Raw genomic sequence first — 22,773 nt, 5'->3', positions numbered from 1 at the left:
TCACAATTACCTTAAAATTGTTCATGTTGTTTTCTTGAAAATTTCTTAATATCTATCCACTCTCTACTACAATGGGACTACGCTAGACAATGCAGACACATTAGAAAACTTTAATACACAAATTAAGCTGTTAACAATACTCATACTTGCAAACTGGGAATATACAGTACATGTTTTTGTAATTTTGCATGGCTAAAAATTCCAATGTCATCAAATAATTCTGGATGCTGGTCATTTTGGCTCATGTCAGCAAAATAAAGGGTCTTGAAAAGAGATAGGCATACATTGCCTGTTCCATTTATACTATTCACTGCTGTATACTGCTACTTTTTTTGGTATGTTTTTCCCTGCACAGGTAACATACAGTAAATAGGTCACTCACCATGGCCTTAATTCCTTCAGGAAAGAGAAATCGGTTGTAAAGAGAATCCACTGTATCATTGGACTCCACATCACATACTCTCTGGAGTAAAATTGGACCTGTATCCAACCCTTCATCAGCCCAGAAAATAGAAAACCCAGCCTTTTTATCTCCATCTATCAAAGTCCTACAAATTGAACAAAAATAATCCACATAAGACTTATCTACTATTGTTAAACTCTGAAACAGAAATATCTCTATCCAACAAAATTGACAGAACATTAACCACTTAAGGACCACTCCACGTACATTTGTACATTTACTTCGGCAGGGCGGCCCTTAAGCGCAAAATCCCTTACCTGTACTCTTCCATCAGCTCTGGGGCGCGTGCCACTAGAGCCGGGCTCCCGCTGTGATTGGACACAGCAGGAGCCAATTAGCGGGTTCGGCAGCCGCGATAGCCGCCGGCCACCTGCGAATGGGAACAAGGCAGACCGCCGTTCTGTCAAAGAGGGAGAGAGAGATCTTGTGTTCCTACTAATCAAGAACACGGATCTCTCTCTTCCTGCAGTCAATCGATCCCCCACACAGCCAGAAAGTACTCCCTAGGAGCACACTTAACCATCTGATCGCCCCTGGTGTTAACCCCTTCCCTGCCAGTGTCATTAGTACAGTGACAGCGCGTTTTTTTTAGCACTATCACAGTATTGGTGTCACTAGTGCCCAAAAAAAAGTGTCAGGTTTGTCCTCTGCAATGTCGCAGTCCTGCTAAAAATTGCTGATCGCCGCCATTACCAATAAAAACAATAAAAAAAAGTCCAAAAATCTATCACAAAGTTTGTATAAGCTTTAACTTTTGCACAAACCAATCAATATACGCTTTTTGGGATTTTTTAAATTAAAAATATGTAGCAAAATACATATTGGCCTAAATTGATGAAGAAATTAAATGTTTTACATTTTTTTTATTAGATGTGTTTTTTATAGCAGAAAGTAAAAAAATATTGTTTTTTTTTTTTCTTTAAATTGTCAGTCTTTTTTTGTTTGAAGCGCATAAAATTAAAAACACAGATGTGATCAAATACCACAAAAGAAAGCTCTATTTGTGGGAAAAAAGGACATCAATTTTATTTGTGTACAGGGCTGCACGACTGCGCAACTGTCAGTTAAAGTAATGCAGTGCGGTATCGCAAAAAATGGCCTGGTCATTAAGGGGGGTAAAACCTTCCAGGGCTGAAGTGATAATTAGGTAAAGTAAAGTACAAATTCAGATACATATTTTAAAATGTTAGTGAAAATAAAATTTAAAAAAATAAAGTCAGCGCTAACCACAAAAAAATCTATTTAGCTGCGTTTAAAAAGGGTAGCTATACACACCCCTATCCAATAACAAAATATTAAATTGCAGCGCTCAAAAAATCACGTGTTTAAAACAAACCATTAATAAAAAAGCATCAAATGTCACTCCACTGTGATATATTGGGAACAGTGGCGGCCGGTGTACAGAGGGCGCAGGGGCGCCGCCCCCCCATCCATGTGTCTGGCCCCCTAATCTGCATGCAGGGGCGCCTGACCTATGGAGTTCAATGGGATTTTTTTTTTGCATCACCTGATTAGAGCCAGAGGCTCTAATAGGGCGATGCAAAGGGTGGACCCGGGGCGCAGAGCAGTGCGTCCCGAGCCCACCCATTGTGTGACAATAGCGAATGAAAATTCGCTATTGTCACACCGATCCTCCTCCTGGCCAATCAGGAAGCGCATCCTATACGCGCTTCCTGAGTGGCCGCAAGGCAAACCCCAGGTAGGTAAGGGGGCATGCACGCTGATCTCTGCATTGGGGCATGTACGCTGGTCACTACATTGGGGGCACGCACGCTGATCGCTGCATTGGGGGGAATGTATGCTGGTCACTACATTGGGGGCACGCACGCTGATCTCTGCATTGGGGGAATGTATGCTGGTCACTACATTGGGGGCACGCACGCTGATCTCTGCATTGGGGGCACGTATGCTGGTCACTACATTGGGGGCATGTACGCTGGTCACTGCATTGGGGGCACGCACGCTGATCTCTGCATTGGGGGCATGTATGCTGGCCACTACATTGGGGGCATGTACGCTGGTCACTGCATTGGGGGCATGTACGCTGGTCACTACATTGGGGGCACGCACGCTGATCTCTGCATTGGGGGCATGTACGCTGGTCACTGCATTGGGGGCATGTATGCTGGTCACTGCATTGGGGGCATGTTCGCTGGTCACTGCATTGGGGGCATGTTCGCTGGTCACTGCATTGGGGGCATGTGCGCTGGTCACTGCATTGGGGGCATGTACGCTGGTCACTGCATTGGGAGCATGTACGCTGATCTCTGCATTGGGGGCATGTATGCTGGTCCCTGCATTGGGGGAATGTACGCTGGTCACTGCATTGGGGGCATGTATGCTGGTCACTGCATTGGGGGAATGGTATGCTGGTCACTGCATTGAAGGGGGCATGTATGCTGGTCTCTGCATTGGGGGCATGTACGCTGATCTCTGCATTGAAGGGGGCATGTACGCTGGTCACTGCATTGAAGGGGGCATGTACGCTGGTCACTGCATCGAAGGGGCATGTACACTGGTCACTGCATTGAAAGGGGGCACGCTGGTCACTGTGCATTGAAAGGGGCACGCTGGTCACTGTGCATTGAAAGGAGGCACGCTGGTTACTTTGCATTGAAAGGGGGCACGCCGGTCACTGTGCATTATTAGGGGGCACACTGATCTCTCTGCATTGAAAGGGGGCACGCTGGTCTCTCTGCATTGAAAGGGGGCACACTATACCTTAATTACTGAAGGCCCCTTTCACACTTTTGCACCTCAAAGTCATGCAATTTTTTACAGCTTTTTTTGCCGCAAAGCAATGCCTATTACATTTTTCTGTTTGCGCCCCCCCAAAAATTTTGAGCACCAGCCGCCACTGATTGGGAGTCAATACACAATTACAGTATCTCACCAATGAGAGTTCTGAATGTGCAAATAAAAAAATAACATAAACAGACCTTTTTGTAATCGGTGTTACTTCCTGCACCACACTCCAAAAGGGAACACCAGCCATACGTGTCCTTCCACTTTATAGAGAGACTGAATACTCACCACAACGTTTTGCTGTCTATGAATAGAGCAGCAGTGGATGCTTATTTCACTAGTGACTCATAGGCTGGTCTGGTCTTTCTTCAATCCTCATTTCCACTGGGGGGCCATGTCTGCACTTTCATTCATAAGATACCAGCAACAACAGAATGAAGCATCATAGTGTAGCACAGTAAACCCCCACTCCATCGCGGTTCAGTTTTTGCGGTCCCGGTATATTGCGTTTTTTTCTGTAATGTTATTTTACTATATAAATCATTAAAAATAAATATGTTTGTGTTTTCCATCGCTCTTGCTCTGTCTCTCAGTATCTTTTATGTGTTTAAATGAGTTTCTATTGTTTTAAAAGTGTGTTTAAAGACCGCAAAATGCTTTTACACATACAGTGACAGTAAAAAAACATGCCTACAGTGTATTTTAATAGGGTTTTTCTATTTCACTGATTTTCACTTTTCGTTAGTGGGTCCGGAACGTAACCCCCGCAATGGAAGGGGGTTTACTGTATTTAATAGTATCTCATAACAGTACAGAGTGCACATCAATAAGTTAAAAACACCACATCCAGATTCTGAAGAATCACTAAATAAAAGCCGCGAAAACACTTACAACATATGCCGCCAATGACCACCACGACATTAGCTCCGCCCAATGCGTTTTACGCCCTTAATGACGCGTGGTTGCGAGAAATGTGTTGAGCATTTTCATTAATGGTTTGTTTTAACATGTGATTTTTTTGAGCACTGCAATTTAATCTTTTGGCGTCGACTGATGTAAGTGTTTACCGGCTTTTATTTGGCGATTGCCATTTTGAGTTTGGTAAAGGAAGTAACGTGGATCACAAAAAAGACTGTTTATGTTATTTTATTTTCTTTTATTTTATTTGCACATTTAAAACTCTTATGCATTGACTCATAGCATCAGAGTGGAGTGACATTTGATACATTTTCATTAATAGTTTATTTTAACATGTGATTTTTTTGAGCGCTGTAATTTACTATTTTAAAATATTGTTTACATAAAGATGACTGTTTTTGAGGACTTTTTCACACCAGGTGTAGTGGGAGAATACATGCAAAATCATTTTACATCACAAAAATAAGCTGCATTTTGCACACATGAAGGGGTGCCATTAATTTTTTAATGGCACCCCCATGCATCTAGCAAATGCATGCACGTTCACGCCTGCCAAAACTGCCGTACTATGTGTTTTGGTGCGACACCATTTAAAGAAAAAAAAAAAGGGGTGTTTTTCCAGTATATCTATTTTGTATAATGCATGTATTCATAGCATACAGATGCCATATTGTATCTCAGTGGATACACCAGCAGGCCGCTAAACTTTTTGTTTTTTTCATTATTATGTTTTACGATTGTGCATTAATAATATTAAAGTCCCGGGGGGGGGGGGGGTAAATTCTATCTCTGTTCTATATCCATATAGGGATGTTGGTAACCACTAAAGCAATGTATATCTCCTCTCTTCCACAATTTCGATTTTAAAAATCTTGCCAGCACCTTTTTTTTAGGAGTTTCATGCTAAAAGGCAAGTCCATTAAAATGAATAAGCTGTCCTAAAATACAACGCATGGGAACGCACTAATGAGCACGTGCACTGGGACACAGCTTCTTGTGTAAATGGGCCCTTAAGGATTACGGATTATCTTCATATAAGTATTGCATATTTTAGCTGTAACAAGAGACTGTAAAATAAGTAGGGATGCACCGAATGTTCGGCGGCCGAACATTATTCGGCCGAAAATAGAAAAAATAGCACTTTCGGTGTTCGGCCGAATAAGTCAAAAGGCCGAATAATTTTGTGCCGAATAATAGGGCTGAACGATAGTCGATATGATATCGACTATCGTTCTGTGGCCGTAGGCGATATTCATATCGCCGAGGTCACGATATTTACAGGGGGAAGGGACTCGGAGGAGGACAGGAGGACTCTCAGACTTCCGTGATTAGCTGCACAGCGAACCAATCACGCGTGCCTGCACACCTGATTGGTTCCGCTGTGCCGCTCTCACGGCGTGATTGGCTTCCTGAATGTGCCATTGAAAAAACTAGGGAGGAGAGTAAGACTCACTGAATGTGTGGGGCGGGCTGCAGTGCACGAGTGAGTAATGTATGTATGCGGCTGTGCTCCTTTCCAGGCTCCTACTAGTCCACCTCCAGCCTCCTACTACCACCACTATGAGAGACTGTGTCACTGTATAATCTGATCGAGTCCACACTGACACTGACTGACTGTCACTGAGTAATTGATGTTACCACATTAACCCTGACCTGCCCAGTGCCCTGTATCTGCAATTAAAATTTACAAGGCTGCCTGCATGCTTCCTGATTTCCATTCCCAGCATCCTTCCCAATCCCTACAGTGTCACTAACATTAACCCTATGGTACAAGGCTGCAGTGTGCACTGAATCCCATTCCCTACAGTAACATTTAGGGAGAGAGAGAGACATGAGAGGACAAGAGAGAGAGAGGACAAGAGAGAGAGAGAGAGAGAGAGAGAGAGACATGAGAGGACAAGAGAGAGAGAGTGAGAGGACAAGAGAGAGAGAGAGACATGAGAGGACAAGAGAGAGAGAGTGAGAGGACAAGAGAGAGAGAGAGAGAGAGAGAGAGAGAGAGACACGAGAGGACAAGAGAGAGGACAAAAAATTGGCAAAATAAATGGAAAAAATGCGAAACACCGCGTTCGGTATTCGGCCTTCGGCCAAACATTTTATTATTATTCGGCTTCGGCTTCGGCCAAGAATTTCATTTCGGTGCATCCCTAAAAATAAGCAAGCATTTTTTTTTCTATTTTCTCCTTCTTCTCCGATACAGACAAAATTAAAATAAAACCTCAATTAAAATATGCGTACTGTATTGAAAAGTCCCATTCCAGGGTAGTCGATAAATACATTTTATAATTATTAGGAACATAGCAAGTTCAAGTGGAAGTGTAGTCAAAACTTTGTTTTAATTTTTAACCTTAATCCTAGTGCCATGTAATGGTGTTAGCTAGGCCCAGGAGGGCAAGTTATCACCCTTCCATGAGTGCAGGCTCTAATTTCACATATTTTGGGAAAGATTCCGGTTAAGTAAGCACTGGTGAAACAATAAATGCTCACTTATAAAATTCTCATTTACTATAGTCAGATCACTAAAACAATGTTTGTGATTGGTTATATGGATTCCTACATAAAATAACTACAGCTCTTTGCAGTTTTTCTAAATATACTTTTTACACCCCTTAAAACAAATAATTATGTTTTTTTTCTTTGCTGAACCTTTGTATTTTAATCTTAGTTCATGCAGAGTACAACATTCTTACCAATTTATAGCAGAGGCTCCTCTGTGACGGGGAAGAATGGAGGGGTGATAGATAATCGATCCATGTTTAGGATGATCAATTACATCCATGGGAATAAACTGTGAGCAAAAAGGAAGAACATTGAGCTCAGCTCCAACTGATTTGTAGGCTCCTACTACCTCCGAAAGAGACTTTCCCTTCAGCCGCCATCGGGGAAATTTAAACACCGGTGTACCGTCTTTCTCTGCTGCCACCGCTGAAAGAAGTAAAAGAGACCAATGTCAATCAACTACAATAGTGTGGCAAAATAAACCAGAAAAACACAGGACTATACAGAAAACTGGTGTGAGCCCCCACAAACCCTCAAACCTCTTTGAGATGCTGGACAACAAGGACAGGTAGTGCTGCATTTGGAAGTTTAATGACTGTATTGCCATTCCCTACAAAACTTTTTCTGAGGCAGATGCTCTATTAGAGATAAGCATTTATTTCCCATAACCTTGCCTATTCTGGAACAGGCATGCGTTTGCAAATATCATAAAAAGTTTGTTCTTCTTTAAAGCTGAATTGCAAGTATGGCACATTATATATCCGGAATTCATTTTTAAACACTACTTCTGAACATACTCACTGTATAAGGAGGTTATGTGTTCAGTTTTCATATTTTATTCAAGAAACCAGAAAACTGTTGTGTTCTGCCTACTATGGAACTGTTTGAATTTCCCCAGTCAGAATGCTTGTCAATCAGATGTTTCCATAATATTTAAGAGCGTACAGTATCTAGAGCTGCTCAAACATTCCAATTTGCTTGACATTTTCAGTATAGCAGAAACCGTAAGCATTTAATCCAAGGATTTTTTCTGCTTTCTTACTAACATATGCTACAGTTGAATAAAGTGTTGGTATATAGTCAGTAAGAGTGGTGTGCTCCACACAAAAAACAGCACCTGCAACTAAAATAACATGTATATATACAAAATAACATACATTGATGTGCTCAAAGCAAAAAGGAAAACTTAGAAAAAATTGAAAAGTCTGCACCTTGTAAAGGTCTATACCTTATAAACAAACACAAAACAAGTGAAAACTATATAGTGAAACTTTAAGGTGCAAAGTCCCAAAGTAATCCTCTGTGATATCCAGTGTGTAAAGTTCTTCCTGCGGTGATTGACAGATTCCTCCAAAGATAGACCCCACAGGAAGGGGAAACACCATATGTGAGCAATAAAGTAAAGGTCTGCACTCACCAGACGTTGTTGACCCTCCTTGTCATATGACAAGAGGATCAATAAAGGCTTTGGTGGTCTCCGTAACCAAGGTAGATCTTACAGCCAGTTCCCATTTTGCCCTGCTCGCGGTGATCAGAGGTTCCAAAGGTGAGGTATTAATGGCAAAAAAGGGAGAGAAAAAAAACGAAAGAAAAAAACAGATGTTTTTTTCTCCCTTTTTTGCCATTAATACCTCACCTTTGAAACCTCTGATCACCGCAAGAAGGGCACATTGGGAACCAGGTGGAGGATCTACCTTGGGTAGGAAGACCACCAAAGCCTTTATTGATCTTCTTGTCATAAGACAAGGAGGGTCAACAACGTCTGGTGACTGCAGACCTTCACTTTATTGCTCACATATGGTGTTTCTCCTCCCTGCCCCTACTCAACTCTATGGCCTTGGAGGACCGGAGCGACGTCATCCGTCACTTCCTCCCAGCGGCCTTAAAGGGCCCATTTTTTTTTTGCTTTTAATAGTAGATCTGAGGTCTTTTTGACCCCAGATCTCACATTAAAGAGGACCTGTCCTGCTTTTTTCTATTACAAGGGATGTTGTAATAGAAATAAAAGTGATCGAAAAAAAAAAAAATGTTTTAAAGGGACAGTGTAAAAATAAAAAATAAAAGGTAAAATAAATTTAAAAAAAAATGTAAAGTGCCGCCTCTCTTTGAGCTCGCGCGCAGAAGCAAACGCATATGCAAGTCGCCCACATATGTAAACGGTGTTTAAACCACACATGTGAGGTATTGCCGCGATCGTTAGAGTGAGAGCAATAATTCTAGCCCTGGGCCACCTCTAACTCTAAACTGGTAACCTGTAGAAATTTTTAAAACGTTGCCTATGGAGATTTTTAAGTACCAATGTTTGTCGCCATTCCAATTTTGAAGCATGACATGTTGGGTATCTATTTATTCGGCGTAACATTATCTTTCACATTATAAAAAAAAGGGATAACTTTATTGTTTCTTTAATTCAAAAAAGTGTATTTTTTCCAAACAAATTGAATTTGTAAGACCACTGCACAAATACTGTTTGACATAAAGTATTGCAACGATCTCCATTTTATTCTCTAGGGTCTCTGCTAAAAAAAAAAATGTATAATGTATGGGGGTTCTAAGTAATTTTCTAGTAAAAAATACTGATTTTAACTTGTAAAAAACAAGTGTCAGAAATAGGCCTAGACCTTAGGCGGTTAATATAATTTTAATAGAAGAACATTTTGTACATTTCTGCTTAGTTTATAGCATATGTGGATTTATTCAGAAAACAAACAAAGGTGTGTGAGTAACCCCAAAAGAAAAAAAAAGATCCTGTTCCTTTAAAGCATGGTAAACAGTATAGTGCTTGTGCAGTGTCATTTGTCCCTTTCTATGCTGTAAAATACCTGGTTGATCCTGCCTGTACCTGTGTCCCCCTAGGTGTGCTGACCACAGTAATCATGTCCATGAGACTGTGGTCAGTTTACGTGCCTCTGTCAGCCCGCAGTCTCTCCTCTCTCCCCCTCCTTGCCTGTCACTTCCTAGTGTGTGAGTGGATCTCCAAAACCCCTCCCATCCTGCCACTATTCTATGTGGTAGTAAAGTTAGTGATCACAATAAATCCTGCCAGCCCCTCTGTTATAGCAAGATATAGTACACAGTGTATGTTTTTTTGTTTTTTTTCTGGAGCTAAGTACCTTATTTCACACGTGACCTGCTAGCCAATGTCAGAGTGGAATCTCAGCCCCTCCCAATGAAGTCCTTAGGTCGGGGAAGGAGAGCGGTGGGTGGGCACGTGACCGCACATCAGCGATGGGCTGGCAGGAGTTGTCATCACTGACTTCACAACCACTTTAAGTTTTCTTTATTAAATAAGCTTGATTGTATTAAAGACTTCTCATTCTATAATAAGGTGCATTAAAATAATCCAAAATAATCCTATTTACACTGGATCTCTCTGCCAGGAGCTGTAACAAATGCTCGGTCGGCCATTCAAGCGCATTCTTGCGGATGGCATTTAGAGGTGCAGGTGCGTAGTTTACTCTTGCGGCTAGAAAAGTAATTTGTTCTAGCCACTAGAAATTAAATCAAATGCATACCAATGCATTTTTGCGTGTATATAGGCAAATTATGCTTCTTTCTAAAAGGAGGTTTGGGGCTTTTTTCTAAACTACAAATCTAAATGCAACACTGTGCATGGACACATTGGCTAATTTAGTGCTGTGTTTAGAAACATTTAACCACTTCAGCTCCGGAAGGTTTTAACCCCTTTTTGACCCGGCTATTTTTTGCGATACGGCATTGTGTTGCTTTAACTGACAATTGTGCGGTCGTGCGACGCTGTACACAAATAAAATTGATGTCCTTTTTTCCCACAAATAGAGCGTTCTTTTTGGTGGTATTTGATCACCTCTGCAGTTTTTATATATTGCACTATAAACAAAAAGAAATACCCACAACTTGGAAAAAAAAAAAATATATATTTTACTTTCTTCTATAAAACATACCCAATAAAAAATGTAAAAAATCTAATCTCTTCATAAATTTAGGCCAATATGTATTCTGCTACATATTTTTGGTAAAAATCCCAATAAGTGTCTATTGATTGGTTTGCGCAAAATTTATAGCGTCTACAAGCTATGAGATAGATTTATGGACTTTTTATTTTTTTTAATTGTTTTTACTAGTAATAGCGGCGATCAGTAATTTTTTGCAGGATTGCGACATTACGGCAGACAAATCTGACCCTAATTGACACTTTTTGGGGTCCAGTGACACCAATACAGTGATCAGTGCTAAAAAAAAAAGCACTGTCACTGAAATAATGACGCTGGCAGGGAAGGGGTTAACACCAGGGGCAATATGGGAGTTAAATGTGCTCCTAGGGAGTGCTTTAGGACTGTGGGGGGAGTTGATGTACTAAACGAAAAGAGAGATCTGTGTTTCAGCTTAGCAGAAACACAAGATGTCTCTTTTACTTCCTGACAGAACAGCGGTCTGCTTTGTTTACATAGGCAGACCGCCCTTCTGCCTTTCCTTTGCACGATCAGCAGGTCCCACTGATTGGCTCCCGCTGTGTCCAATCACAGAGGGAGCGTCACTCCGGCGGTGTGCACACGGACCCAAGATCGCGTGCACAAAATCACGTAAGTGTACGTGATTTTGTGCTGCCAGGCAGCCCTACCGCAGTGGTATACAGTGGGCGGTCCAGGAGCGGTTAAACAAAAAATGCTTCTAAAAGGCTTTTATTCTGCCTGTGTGCATAAGGCCTTATAGTTTACACTCTACAATATTTTAAAGCAAAGAGCTGTTCCCTTGCAAGGCAAAGCAAAAGGCATTAAGATAAAAAGCCTTTTGTGTATAGCTGCCGCCCCAGCATCCCCTAATAATTATCTGAGCTCCATCTCTATCCAGCGATGTCCACAAGTCCCTCCGTGGTCTGGGTTTCTCCCTCCTGATTGGCTGAGACACAGCAGTGGCACCACTGGCTCCCGCTGCTGTCAATCAAAGTCAGTTAGCCAATGGACACACAGAGCTGCACTCAGCTTGGGTGCCCCCATAGCAAGCTGCTTGTTATGGGGGGCACTCAACAGGAGGGAGGGGCCAGGAGCACCCAAGAGGGGCACAAGAAGAGGAGGATCCAGGCTGCCCTGTGCAAAACCACTGCACAGAGGTGGTAAGTATAACATGTTTGTTATTTTAATAGGAAAAAAATGTTACAATCACTTTAAAGTGTTACTAAACCCAGGAGCCTGCATTAACTATATCTGGTCTCCCACAGTACACAGAACATGGAAATGCAATTATTTTAGTAAATATAAACTGCTAAGTAGCTCATAAGCAGTATAAATCGGCCTTGTGACTTCTATCAGTGTCTGGTTAAGCTTGAAGGAGGAGTTTTCATTCTCCTCTGACTTTACTATGAGAATCCAGGACCCCTGACCATCTGTCTGGACAGTGCTGATTGACCCTGTGCCAATCACCTGCATCCTCCCAAGAAAAAAAAAAAACTCTCCAGCAATACACACCAAACCGAGCATGTGCAGGGTGACTCCAAAGCTCTGCTTTTTTACACAATGCGGAGGATTAACCCCTTAGGTTCCACAGTATAACATGCATACTTTACTGCATATACAGACTTATTTTACTGTTATGGGTTTAGTAACATTTTAACTTTGGAGGTAAAAGAAACAGTAGAATGGGGCATGCTGTATTTACTGGAAAACAAAGCAATCGCTGCAAAAAATACATGTATATTTTGGTCCATTATCGAAAAAGAGGGGGCATTTGGTTGAGGCTTGAAGACACTTGATTGCTCTATATAGTCCGACAACAAAGGGCTAACACTTTCAATTAATCACAAAACATTTGTCTATCCTTCTCTCGACATTTATGATTCCATTTTAGGAAGGCATGAAGGACATGACAAATGACACGTATAACACAACACTCTTCTCTTCTGGAGTCTGCTTCATGCACACTGAAAACTTACCAAGAGGATCTGCCTTTCCATCCTTGTCTGGGACTGTGAAGACCCCCACTATTTTATGTCCCTCTTTGCGCAAATTGTTATACACTTCTTGGCCAAATACGCTCTGACCAATGAGAGCTAGCCTCAGCTTATTCTGATAGTAGATCTGTAAAGAAAACAACACTGTTAAAGAGATCCGTACACTTTACTGCACACGTTTTGCATTTACATTCAGTTTTACTTTACAGTTATCAAAACCATATAATCTGAGGACCCCAAAAATCCAGTTCTAACCAGGCAGACTTTTGTATTACATGGCTGTGAAAAGATGTAAAGGAGATTGTACAATTGGCAATTAAATGTGTATGGTGAATTTAAAATCTTTCATTGAAACGCAAATGCAATCTAGGAAACACTGCCACAATGCAAAACCCTCTACTATACCCAGTGAAGTGAATAGCCTCAGATGATACACAGAGATTAGACAAATCTCCCTCTATAAGTTTTTTTTTTTTTGTATATCTGCTGTCTTCAGCTTTCTACACTGTTTAGAAAGTGCACATTGTAATATCATTTTTTCTTCCTGTTCCAGCACTGGGTGTGGAGCCTTGGCATACACTGTGTAACAGCTGATTGGAGGAAAGGCACCCTCCCCACTCCACATAGGCAGAGGAAGGAATAAATATGGAGAGGTTTGCTGTGAATAGACCAGCTCTCTGCTAATCTATCTCTTTGCACCGAACCCGACACAAATTTCCAGCTGCTTTTATCTCCTGTGTCGGAGAATTTGTTACATACACTGTGTAACAGCTGAATGGAGGAAAGACACACCCTCCCCCTCCACATAGGCAGAGGAAGGGAGAAACATGCAGAGCTGTGCTGTGAATAGACCAGCTCTCTGCTAATCTATCTCTTTGCACCAAACCTGATACAAATTTCCAGCTGCTTTTATCTCCTGTGTCGGAGAACTTGTCAGAAGTTATCATGCTTATAACAGAGGAACGGAACAGTAAAAAGACATGGGACTTAAGGGCTTTGGAGAGAGATAAGTAAACACTACATACCGTATTTATCGGTGTATAACACGCACTTTTTCCTCCTAAAAATGGAGGAAAAAGCAGCAGTGCGTGTTATACGCCGATAGTAAAAAAAAAAAGCCAGGAAGCATCGCCGAGAGAGGAAGGGGCGGGCCGGGCCAGGGAGAAGGAAGGACTAGCTGTCATTAGAGCAGAAGGGGGCGGGCTGGGCCGGGCAGAGGAGAAGGGAGAACGAGCAAAGGCAGTCATCGGCCGGGCCGAGGAGAAGGGAGAACGTCACATGTCTCGGCAGAGGAGGCGGGACTTCCGATGACTGCGCTCGCTCGTTCTCCCTTCTGAAAAGAAAAATGTTCTGAGTTCAAAGCTGTTTATTTTAAATTTAAGCTTTTTTCCTGAAATTTCTCTCCAAATATTGAGGTGCGTTTTATACGCCGGTGATGAGAAATACAGTATATATGTGCCCAGATCAGATTTAATGAATGGGGTTTACATCCATTTTAACCACTTACCGCATACTAACGTAGGTCTACGTCAGTAAACTTTGCGGTAGTGTACCGGGATGATGCCTCTAGCTAGAGGCATCATTCCGGTACCGTGGTTTGAAGCCGACGGTTGGCTTTCCGTCGGTACCGACCGATGCGGCTCGGGAGCCGCTCGATCGGTACCCGGGGGGGCGGGAGGGGACGTCCCCCCCCCTCCCGCCGCCTTCCGTGGCTTTGCTCGGGGCTCCCGTCCCACCGGGAGCCCCGAGCACCCAGCCGGCGCGTCCGCCGGCTGGATGGAGTCCCGATGAATGCCGGAAACAGCATCGATCGGGGCTCCGTTGACGTAACCCGGAGGCGGCGTCCATGACGTCACTTCCGGGTTACTGTGCCGCAAAAGGCGGCAAATTTGAAAATCGGCTGTATGCAAAAACGCCGTTTTTGGCATTTTGCATACAGGGAAGTGTAGTGGAGGGGTCTAGGGTCTTTTAGACCCTCGATCCCTCCATAAAGTGTACCTGTCACGACATATTGCTGTCACAAGGGATGTTTACATTGCTTGTGACAGCAATAAAAGTGATCAGATTTTTTTTTTTTTTTAAAACTGTAATAAAGTTAAAAAAATAAATAAAATAAATGGGAAAAAAAAAAAAAAAAAAAATTTAGCCGCCCCCGTCACCGTTAGCTCGCGCACAAAAAAAAACGTATACGCAAGTCGAGCCGCAAATGAAATCGCTGTTCAAACCACACATGTGAGGTATCGCCGCGATCGCCAGAGTGTGAGCAATATTTTAAAAAAAAGAGCTACACTCTACCTCTAAACTGGTAACCGTTAAATAAATTTAAAGCGTCGCAGATTGAGATCTCTATTGACCGTAGTTTGTCGACATCCCACGGGGGGGCGCAATTTTAAACCGTAACATGTTGGGTATCTATTTACTCGGCGTGACATGTTCTTTCACAATATACAAAAAAAATGGGCTAACTTTACTGTTTAGTATTTTTTAAATGCAGTGAAATGTGATTTTTCAAAATTTTTCCAAAAAAATGGCGCTTTATAGACCGCTGCGCAAATACCGCGTGACAAAAATTATTGCAATGACCGACATTTTATTCTTCAGAGTCTTTGCTAAAATAATATATATAATGTTTGGGGGTTCTAAGTTGTTTTCTAGGAAAAAATACTGATTTTAACTTGTGAACAAAATGTGTCAAAAATAGGCTCGGTCCTTAAGTGGTTAAAGTGTTACTAAACCCAGGACCCTGCATTCATTCTATCTGGTCTCCCACTGTACACAGAACCTGGAAATGCAATTATTTTAGTAAATATAAACTGCTAAATACCTTTTCTCATGAACAGTTAGAGCAGTCTTTACTAACTGTCACCCGTCTCTTCTCACTGAAGATCGAGAACTGAGTGATCAGCGGTCTTTGATATCTCATTTCTTCGTTTTAGAGGCAGCGGTGGACAGATTCAGCATTGGATTGTGGCTGCATCAACCTAAGTGAGTATGGATGTTTGCTTTTTTTCTAAGTCCCACACTTCTCTTTTAAGAGGTCATACAGCCTGGTAAATACATTTTCACAAGGGGTAGTAGGGGGTGGAGTGGCATTTGGAAATCACAAGCACTAGAGTTTGCTTTTAAATATTGACTAAGAGGCATCCATAATAATTTGCACAGAAGAATGGGCAATTCAAATAGAACTTAGTGGGATTGCATGAACTGTTTTTGGGGCACAACAATAATAACTTTATTTTTAGGTGCACTTTATTTCTAATTTTTGATAGTAAAAAATATAGTTTATATTGACAAATAGGAGGTAATGTTATCACTATAAGCAGTTAATAGTAGTTATACACACTACATTTTGTAAATTGTGGATGTGGTCTCTCTCTCTTTTTATATCCAGAACATACAAACCCAATTCCAAAAAAGTTGGGACACTGTACAAAGTGTGAGTAAAAAATGAATGGACTAATTTACAAATCTCATAAACTTATATTTTATTCACAATATAATATAGATAACATATCAAATGTTGAAAGTGAGACATTTTGAAATGTCATGCCAAATATTGGCTCATTTTGGATTTCTTGAGAGCTACACATTCCAAAAAAGTTGGGGCAGGTAGCAATAAGAGGCCGGAAAAGTTAAATGTACATATAAGGAACAGCTGGAGGACCATTTTGAAACTTAGGTCAATTGGCAACATGATTGGGTATAAAAAGAGCCTCTCAGAATGGCAGTGTCTCTCAGAAGTCAAGATGTGCAGAGGATCACCAATTCCCCCTATTGCGGCGAAAAATAGTGGAGCAATATCAGAAAGGAGTTTCTCAGAGAAAAATTGCAAAGTTTGAAGTTATCGTCATCTACAGTGCATAATATCATCCAAAGATTCAGATAATCTGGAACAATCTCTGTGTGTAAGGGTCAAGGCCGGAAAACCATACTGGATGCCCGTGATCTTCGGGCCCTTGGACGGCACTGCATCACATACAGGAATGCTACTGTAACGGAACTCACAACATGGGCTCAGGAATACTTCCAGAAAACATTGTCGGTGAACACAATCATTGCCGGCAAAAACTATATAGGCCACAAAAAGGAGCCATATCTAATCATGATCCAGAAGCGCAGGCGTTTTCTCTGGGCCAAGGCTCATTTAAAATGGACTGTGGCAAAGTGGAAAACTGTTCTGTGGTCAGACGAATCAAAATTTGAAGTTCTTTTTGGAAAACTGGGATGCCATGTCAGCCGGACTAAAGAGGACAAGGACAACCCAAATTGTTATCAGCGCTCAGTTCAGAAGCCTGCATCTCTGATGGTATGGGGTTGCATGAGTGCGTGTGGCATGGGCAGCTTACACATCTGGAAAGGCACCATCAATGCTGAAAGGTATATCCAAGTTCTAGAACAACATATGCTCCCATCCAGACGTCGTCTCTTTCAGGGAAGACCTTGCCTTTTCCAAAATGACAATGCCAGAACACATACTGCATCAATTACAACATCATGGCTGCATAGAAGAAGGATCCAGGTACTGAAATGGCCAGCCTGCAGTCCAGATCTTTTACCCATAGAAAACATTTGGCGCATCATAAAGAGGAAGATGGGACAAAGAAGACCTAAGATAGTTGAGCAACTAGAAGCCTATATTAGACAAGAATGGGGCAACATTTCTATTCCTAAACTTGAGCAACTTGTCTCCTCCGTCCCCAGACGTTTGCAGACTGCTATAAAAAGAAGAGGGAATGCCACGCAGTGGTAAACATGGCCTTGTCACAACTTTTTTCAGATGTGTTGATGCCATGAAATTTAAAATCAACTTATTTCCCCTTAAAATTATACATTTTCTCAGTTTAAACATTTGATATGTCATCTATGTTGTATTCTTAATACAATATTGAAATTTGAAACTTCCACATCATTGCTTTCTGTTTTTATTCACAATTTGTACAGTGTCTCAACTTTTTTGGAATCGGGTTTGTATATTGATATACCAATTTTATACTCAGAGAATTGTAAACAATTTTCTTGCGCCTGTCTGGTATTTTTGGTACATTTGATATTTCCCACAGACCTTGAGATAACATGAAGTTTCCAGAGAAACAGCCAGACATGATAGACTCAAAACTTTAATTAAGTTTATTTGTAATCTATGATAAGGTTAAAAAATGCAAATACCCAAATAGCCCGGCAACAAAATAACACTTGACAGGTCCCATGCCATTTCTTCCCTAGGACCAGAGAACATTACAATACTGGTAATAATCATGTTTATTTGTAATCTATGATAAGATAAAAAAATGCAAATAACCCAATAACCCGCCAACAAAATAACACCTGACAGGTCCCATGCGATTTCTTCTTTAGGACCAGAGAACATTATAATACTGGTGTAGTTATAAGAGCTGAAACTAAAACCAATATCGAAAATAATATATCATATTCAATGCCTTGTGTATTAGTCATCTATTTCCCTTGTAATGGCAGAATTGTGCAGTGTATTTGGAAAAATACATTTAAAAGCTGTTCTGCTTAACTTCCTTGGGCCAGCCATACATGGGTCACATTTTCTTTAGAAAATCTTAAATTATAACTAAAGTCAAAACTTTTTTTTTTAGTTTTGGATAGTGGAGAGGGATTGGTACAGTTTTTAGTTGTTATTGCTGTCTGTGCCACTGTCAGGAAGATTCAACCTCCCTGTTTGTCCTAAAATTTTGGTTGTACCCCGAAAAGTAATAGAGTGGAAATCTTCTAATTGGGACACTAGTTCTGGGGATCTGGGGGTCCCCAAGGAATTCCCCCAATTTGCAGGTATTTCAACTCACTTCCTGTTTGGCTATGGGAAAGGAAGTGAAGGGAAAACTCTGCAATGGGACACAGATGGTGAAAAAAGAAAAAATCAGGCAGGGATAAGTTTTGCCTATAGTTCTACTTTAACTAAGAATTTTCATTTGAATTTGGCAGCATTAGTGGGCCGCAACAATGGCCGATTTTCATGTGGCCAAATTTTTTAAAAAACAGACAATTTTCTAATCAATGATGGGAGAATCGTGCAAGAAATATAATCGAAAAAGAAATGCACATGAGTGCAAGACAAAAAAAAATTCCTGGAAAAAAAAAGAAGTTTCACAGCCATGAAACATCTTTTCTTTAGCAACATGAGGTGAAATTGAAGGCTTGGTTGGACGAATTTGCGAAATCAATAGTGGCACCATCGGATCACAAAATGCACAAAACTTCTGATTTTCGAAAGAACATTCATTCAGAATCTGACCCATATACAGTATCTCACAAAAGTGAGTACACCTCTCCCATTTTTGTAAATATTTTATTATATCTTTTTATGTGACAACACTAAATAAATGACACTTTGCTACAATGTAAAGTAGTGAGTGTACAGCTTGTATAACAGTGTAAATTTGCTGTCTCCTCAAAATAACTCAATACACAGCCCTTATTGTCTTAACCACTGGCAACAAAAGTGAGTATACCCCTAAGTTAAAATGTCCAAATTGGGCCCAAAGTGTTAATATGTTGTGTGGCCACCATTATTTTTCAGCAATGCCTTAACCCTCTTGGGCATGGAGTTCACCAAAGCTTCATAGGTTGCCACTGGAGTCCTCTTCCACTTCTCCATGACAACATCATGGAGCTGGTGGATGTTAGAGACCTTGCGCTCCTCCACCTTCCATTTGAGGATGCCCCACAGATGCTCAATAAGGTTTAGGTCTGGAGACATGCTTGGCCAGTCCATCACCTTTACTCTCAGCTTCTTTAGCAAGGCAGTGGTCATCTTGGAGGTGTGTTTGGGGTCGTTATCATGTTGGAATACTGCCCTGCAGCCCAGTCTCCGAAGGGAGGGGATCATGCTCCGCTTCAGTATGTCACAGTAAATAAGTTTGTTGTCATTCATGGTTCCCTCAATGAACTGTAGCTCCCCAGTGGTGGTAGCACTCATGCAGCCCCAGACCATGACACTCCCATCACCATGCTTGACTGTAGGCAAGACACACTTGTCTTTGTACTCCTCACCTGGTTGCCACCACACACGCGTGACACCATCTGAACCAAATACGTTTATCTTTGTCTCATCAGACCATTCAAGTCCTTAAGCCTCGTACACACGATCAGATTATTGGACTAATTTTCTTTAGTTTTCTGTTGCATGCTAGTCTCATATGGAAAGTGAGGAGGTTACTTTCATATGAAAATTTTCGTATGACAGAATTCAAATTCAGAAGTGATGTCACGTGTTGAATTGTTTTGTATGTCTTCTTTAGTTTCCGAGCATGCCTAGTCTTGCTCTTATGATTTTTTTCAGACGAAAACTGTACTAATTAAACGAAAATCGGTAGTTGTGTTCACGTATGATAAAAATGTTATGGCCTGCACATTCAGTTTTTGTTGTACAAAAATTAGTAATCGGCTGTTGAAAGCACTATACTAACAATCCCAAAATCGGCAGATCGTTCGTCGGATGAAATTTTACTTCCAATTTTCTTATCGTGTGTACGGCCTTTAGTCTGCTTGTCTTCAGCAAACTTTTTTTAGGGCTTTCTTGTGCATCATCTTTAGAAGAGGCTTCCTTCTTGGACGACAGCCATGCAGACCAATTTGATGCAGTGTGTGTCGTATGGTCCCCCCCCCCCATTCAACCTCTGCAGCAATGCTGGTAGCACTTATATGTCTATTTCCCAAAGACAGGATAATAAGCTCCCGTTCAACCCCGCCTGCCGCAGTGAACAACCCCCCCCCCCCCTGAAGGAGCTCCACACTCACTCTCCGCTTATTTCCACTCGCCTAATGCAAGCAGGCAAGTGGAAATTTGGAGGGCTGCCTTAGCAGGTTTTCTGTACTGAAGGTGACAAATCAGTTCCCTGCTACTCAGTGCAAGACTATTATTAAAGGAGATGTATGGGATTACTTTTTTTTCCCATCTATACTTACCTAGGTGGATGCAGCATCGGTCCGATGCTGCATCTGTCCCCCGGCGCCTCTGCACTGAGAACTGAGTGAGCGAACACCACCGATCACTTGGTTCTGACAGCTCCTCGAGCAGAGAGCTTCTGTCAGTCCTAAGCTCTCCGCTCTCTGCCCCCTTCTCGCTCATTGGAGTGCTGGGCTTTGAAGGGCCAGGGAGCGGCAGGCTCAGGCTCTTAGTGGCATGCTAAGAGACTGAGCCGGGTGTCATTCCAGGCACCTGGTGGATCCCGACTCCATGGTGGCAATGCTGCCGTGCCTGGACAGACATCTGTGACATCAGCAGAGAGCAGACTTCAGCCCGCTCTCTGTTGAAAACGGGTCACAGAAGTGCAGAACGAACTGCACTCCTGTGATCCATAGGCGATGTACAGCCAAACGAGCTTTGGCTGTACATCTCCTTTAAGGAAGGAATTCCACTTTTGAATGAAATTGGATTGTATTTAGTGGCATGTTTGTTTTCCAGAACTTATAGAAGTATGATATAATATTTTTATGATTTTAGTTTCTACTCTGTGAAAGGATGGCCGCAGTGTGACGCATTATTACATTATTTTTATTTTATTATCTCATGTCTTTCTCTCTCTGACGACACTGGAGGGTGGAATTTCCCCTTTATTATTAATATATTAGTGCATCGCAAGGTGGAGTGCCCCTTATATTATTATGGGCCATTGTTGTATTTATTTTGGCAGGCTCCATATGTGATTGATCAAATTTCCATTTATATTTTAGCAACCTTACTGTGTTTCTGTAAACATAAAAGTTTTAATGCATTATGAAGTTTAATGTCTCTTAATATAGGATAGAGTGCTCCTTTAATGATGTCCACGGCGTAGTCGCCTATTATGGGATTGTTCCCTGAATTTAGCACATTGCTGATCTGCCCTCTCTGAAAGACCGATCAGATAGCGTGTGGTTGCTATGGTGATTTTTTTTTAGGAGCGGTTTTCTACGTGGCTCCGATCCCGCCTATGGACGTAATGCATACGGGGGGAGGAGCTACGTATGACGTCACCCACGGCCATCTTTATGATTTTATTGTCTGTATATCACGACGCTGTTATACTTCCACTTGGTATAAGTGTCTCACTTGTAAGTGTACTTTTATTATTTTTCTTAATAAACTGGGAGGCTGGGAGCACTAAATCGTTTTGCTTTTTATTTACATGCACCTGCTATCCTGAGCTATTGGCATTAGAATCGTGGCTTGATCAATGGAGGATTTGGCCCTATGATGTGGGAGAGCGCCTGTTGACCGATAAGGTCTTGGTAAGGAAGTGAGAGGCTACAATTGTCTGTGGTGGACGGGCTGCACTCACCCTTCACATGAGTTTGTCTACATCAGAAATCTTTTTTTCCCACTGTGGCTGACATCTTGATATCTCCACGATTTATTATATTATATGGACTTATTTCATTTATTGATTGGTCATTTGTGCTGCACTGAATTTCTATTTCACATGATATAATACTATTAGACTGAAAGACAATTAAAATAGATCTACACCTAATCGTTATATTTGTAATAAACTGTTGTGTTATTGTAATTTCAAAAGTAGCTTTTATTTTTTTTAAATATGCAATTTTCATTAAAAGAATACCTGGTGATTCTGCCATGAAATTCAGGACCTATTACAGGGTGATAACTATCTTCCAGTTGTGCTCAAGTGTTGTCACCTTCCACATGTTCCTGATGGAGACTACAAGTAGCCATGCCAACACACATTGCACAGCATTAGTGCACTATTCTCACTGATACGAAGTTGGTCTAGACCAGTCCATCTCAACCTTTTCAACACAGAGGAACCCTTGAAATAACTTTCCAGTCTCAGGGAACCCCTAATAAAAATTACTATATCCGCAACTCATGATGCATTAGTATGATGCTCAGTAGGAAGAATGTTTAGTTACACTTGTGGTCATTGTGAAGAATTACCCCCTTACAGATAGCTAAAAGACCAATAATGTCAGAGGGAATTTATCTGAAAGACAGAAGTTGCTCTTTGCACAAAGAACCCCTAGCAACCTTTGGAGGAACCCTAGTTGAGAAACCCTGGTCTAGACTGAGTAATGATGGGAAGCCAAAGCTGGAGGGAGTACTTGTAGACAGGCAGTGGCTGAAAAGAGCCACATTCAGATGCAAAAAGAGTAAACAATAAGTAAAAACAGTGTAGCACCCTACAAGGTAGGTGCTCGGTAAAGTATAGTGGGCCTTGTCTGCTTAACAGCAGGGCCATGATTTTCAGCTGGG

The 22,773-nt window shown here is 41.5% G+C and overlaps 1 protein-coding gene across 1 annotated transcript in view; it reads right to left on the bottom strand.

Annotated features, from left to right (window-relative positions):
- The window catches only part of ALDH1L2 (aldehyde dehydrogenase 1 family member L2), a 120,335-nt gene that overhangs the window by 78,030 nt on the left and 19,532 nt on the right, over nt 1-22,773 (bottom strand). Inside the window, exons 2-4 of the mRNA XM_082256207.1 lie at nt 12,534-12,678; nt 6,817-7,051; nt 383-548 (exon numbers count right to left, since the gene is read on the bottom strand). Of these exons, the coding sequence (XP_082112333.1) occupies nt 383-548; nt 6,817-7,051; nt 12,534-12,678 (546 nt within the window). The remainder of the gene's footprint in view (nt 1-382; nt 549-6,816; nt 7,052-12,533; nt 12,679-22,773) is intronic.

Source organism: Pelophylax lessonae (genome assembly GCF_965119305.1).
Source record: "Pelophylax lessonae genome assembly, chromosome: 4".
Taxonomy (NCBI): Eukaryota; Metazoa; Chordata; class Amphibia; order Anura; family Ranidae; genus Pelophylax; species Pelophylax lessonae.
The sequence above is the reverse complement of the archived record's forward strand: the minus strand, read 5'-3'. Positions and strand labels throughout refer to the sequence as shown.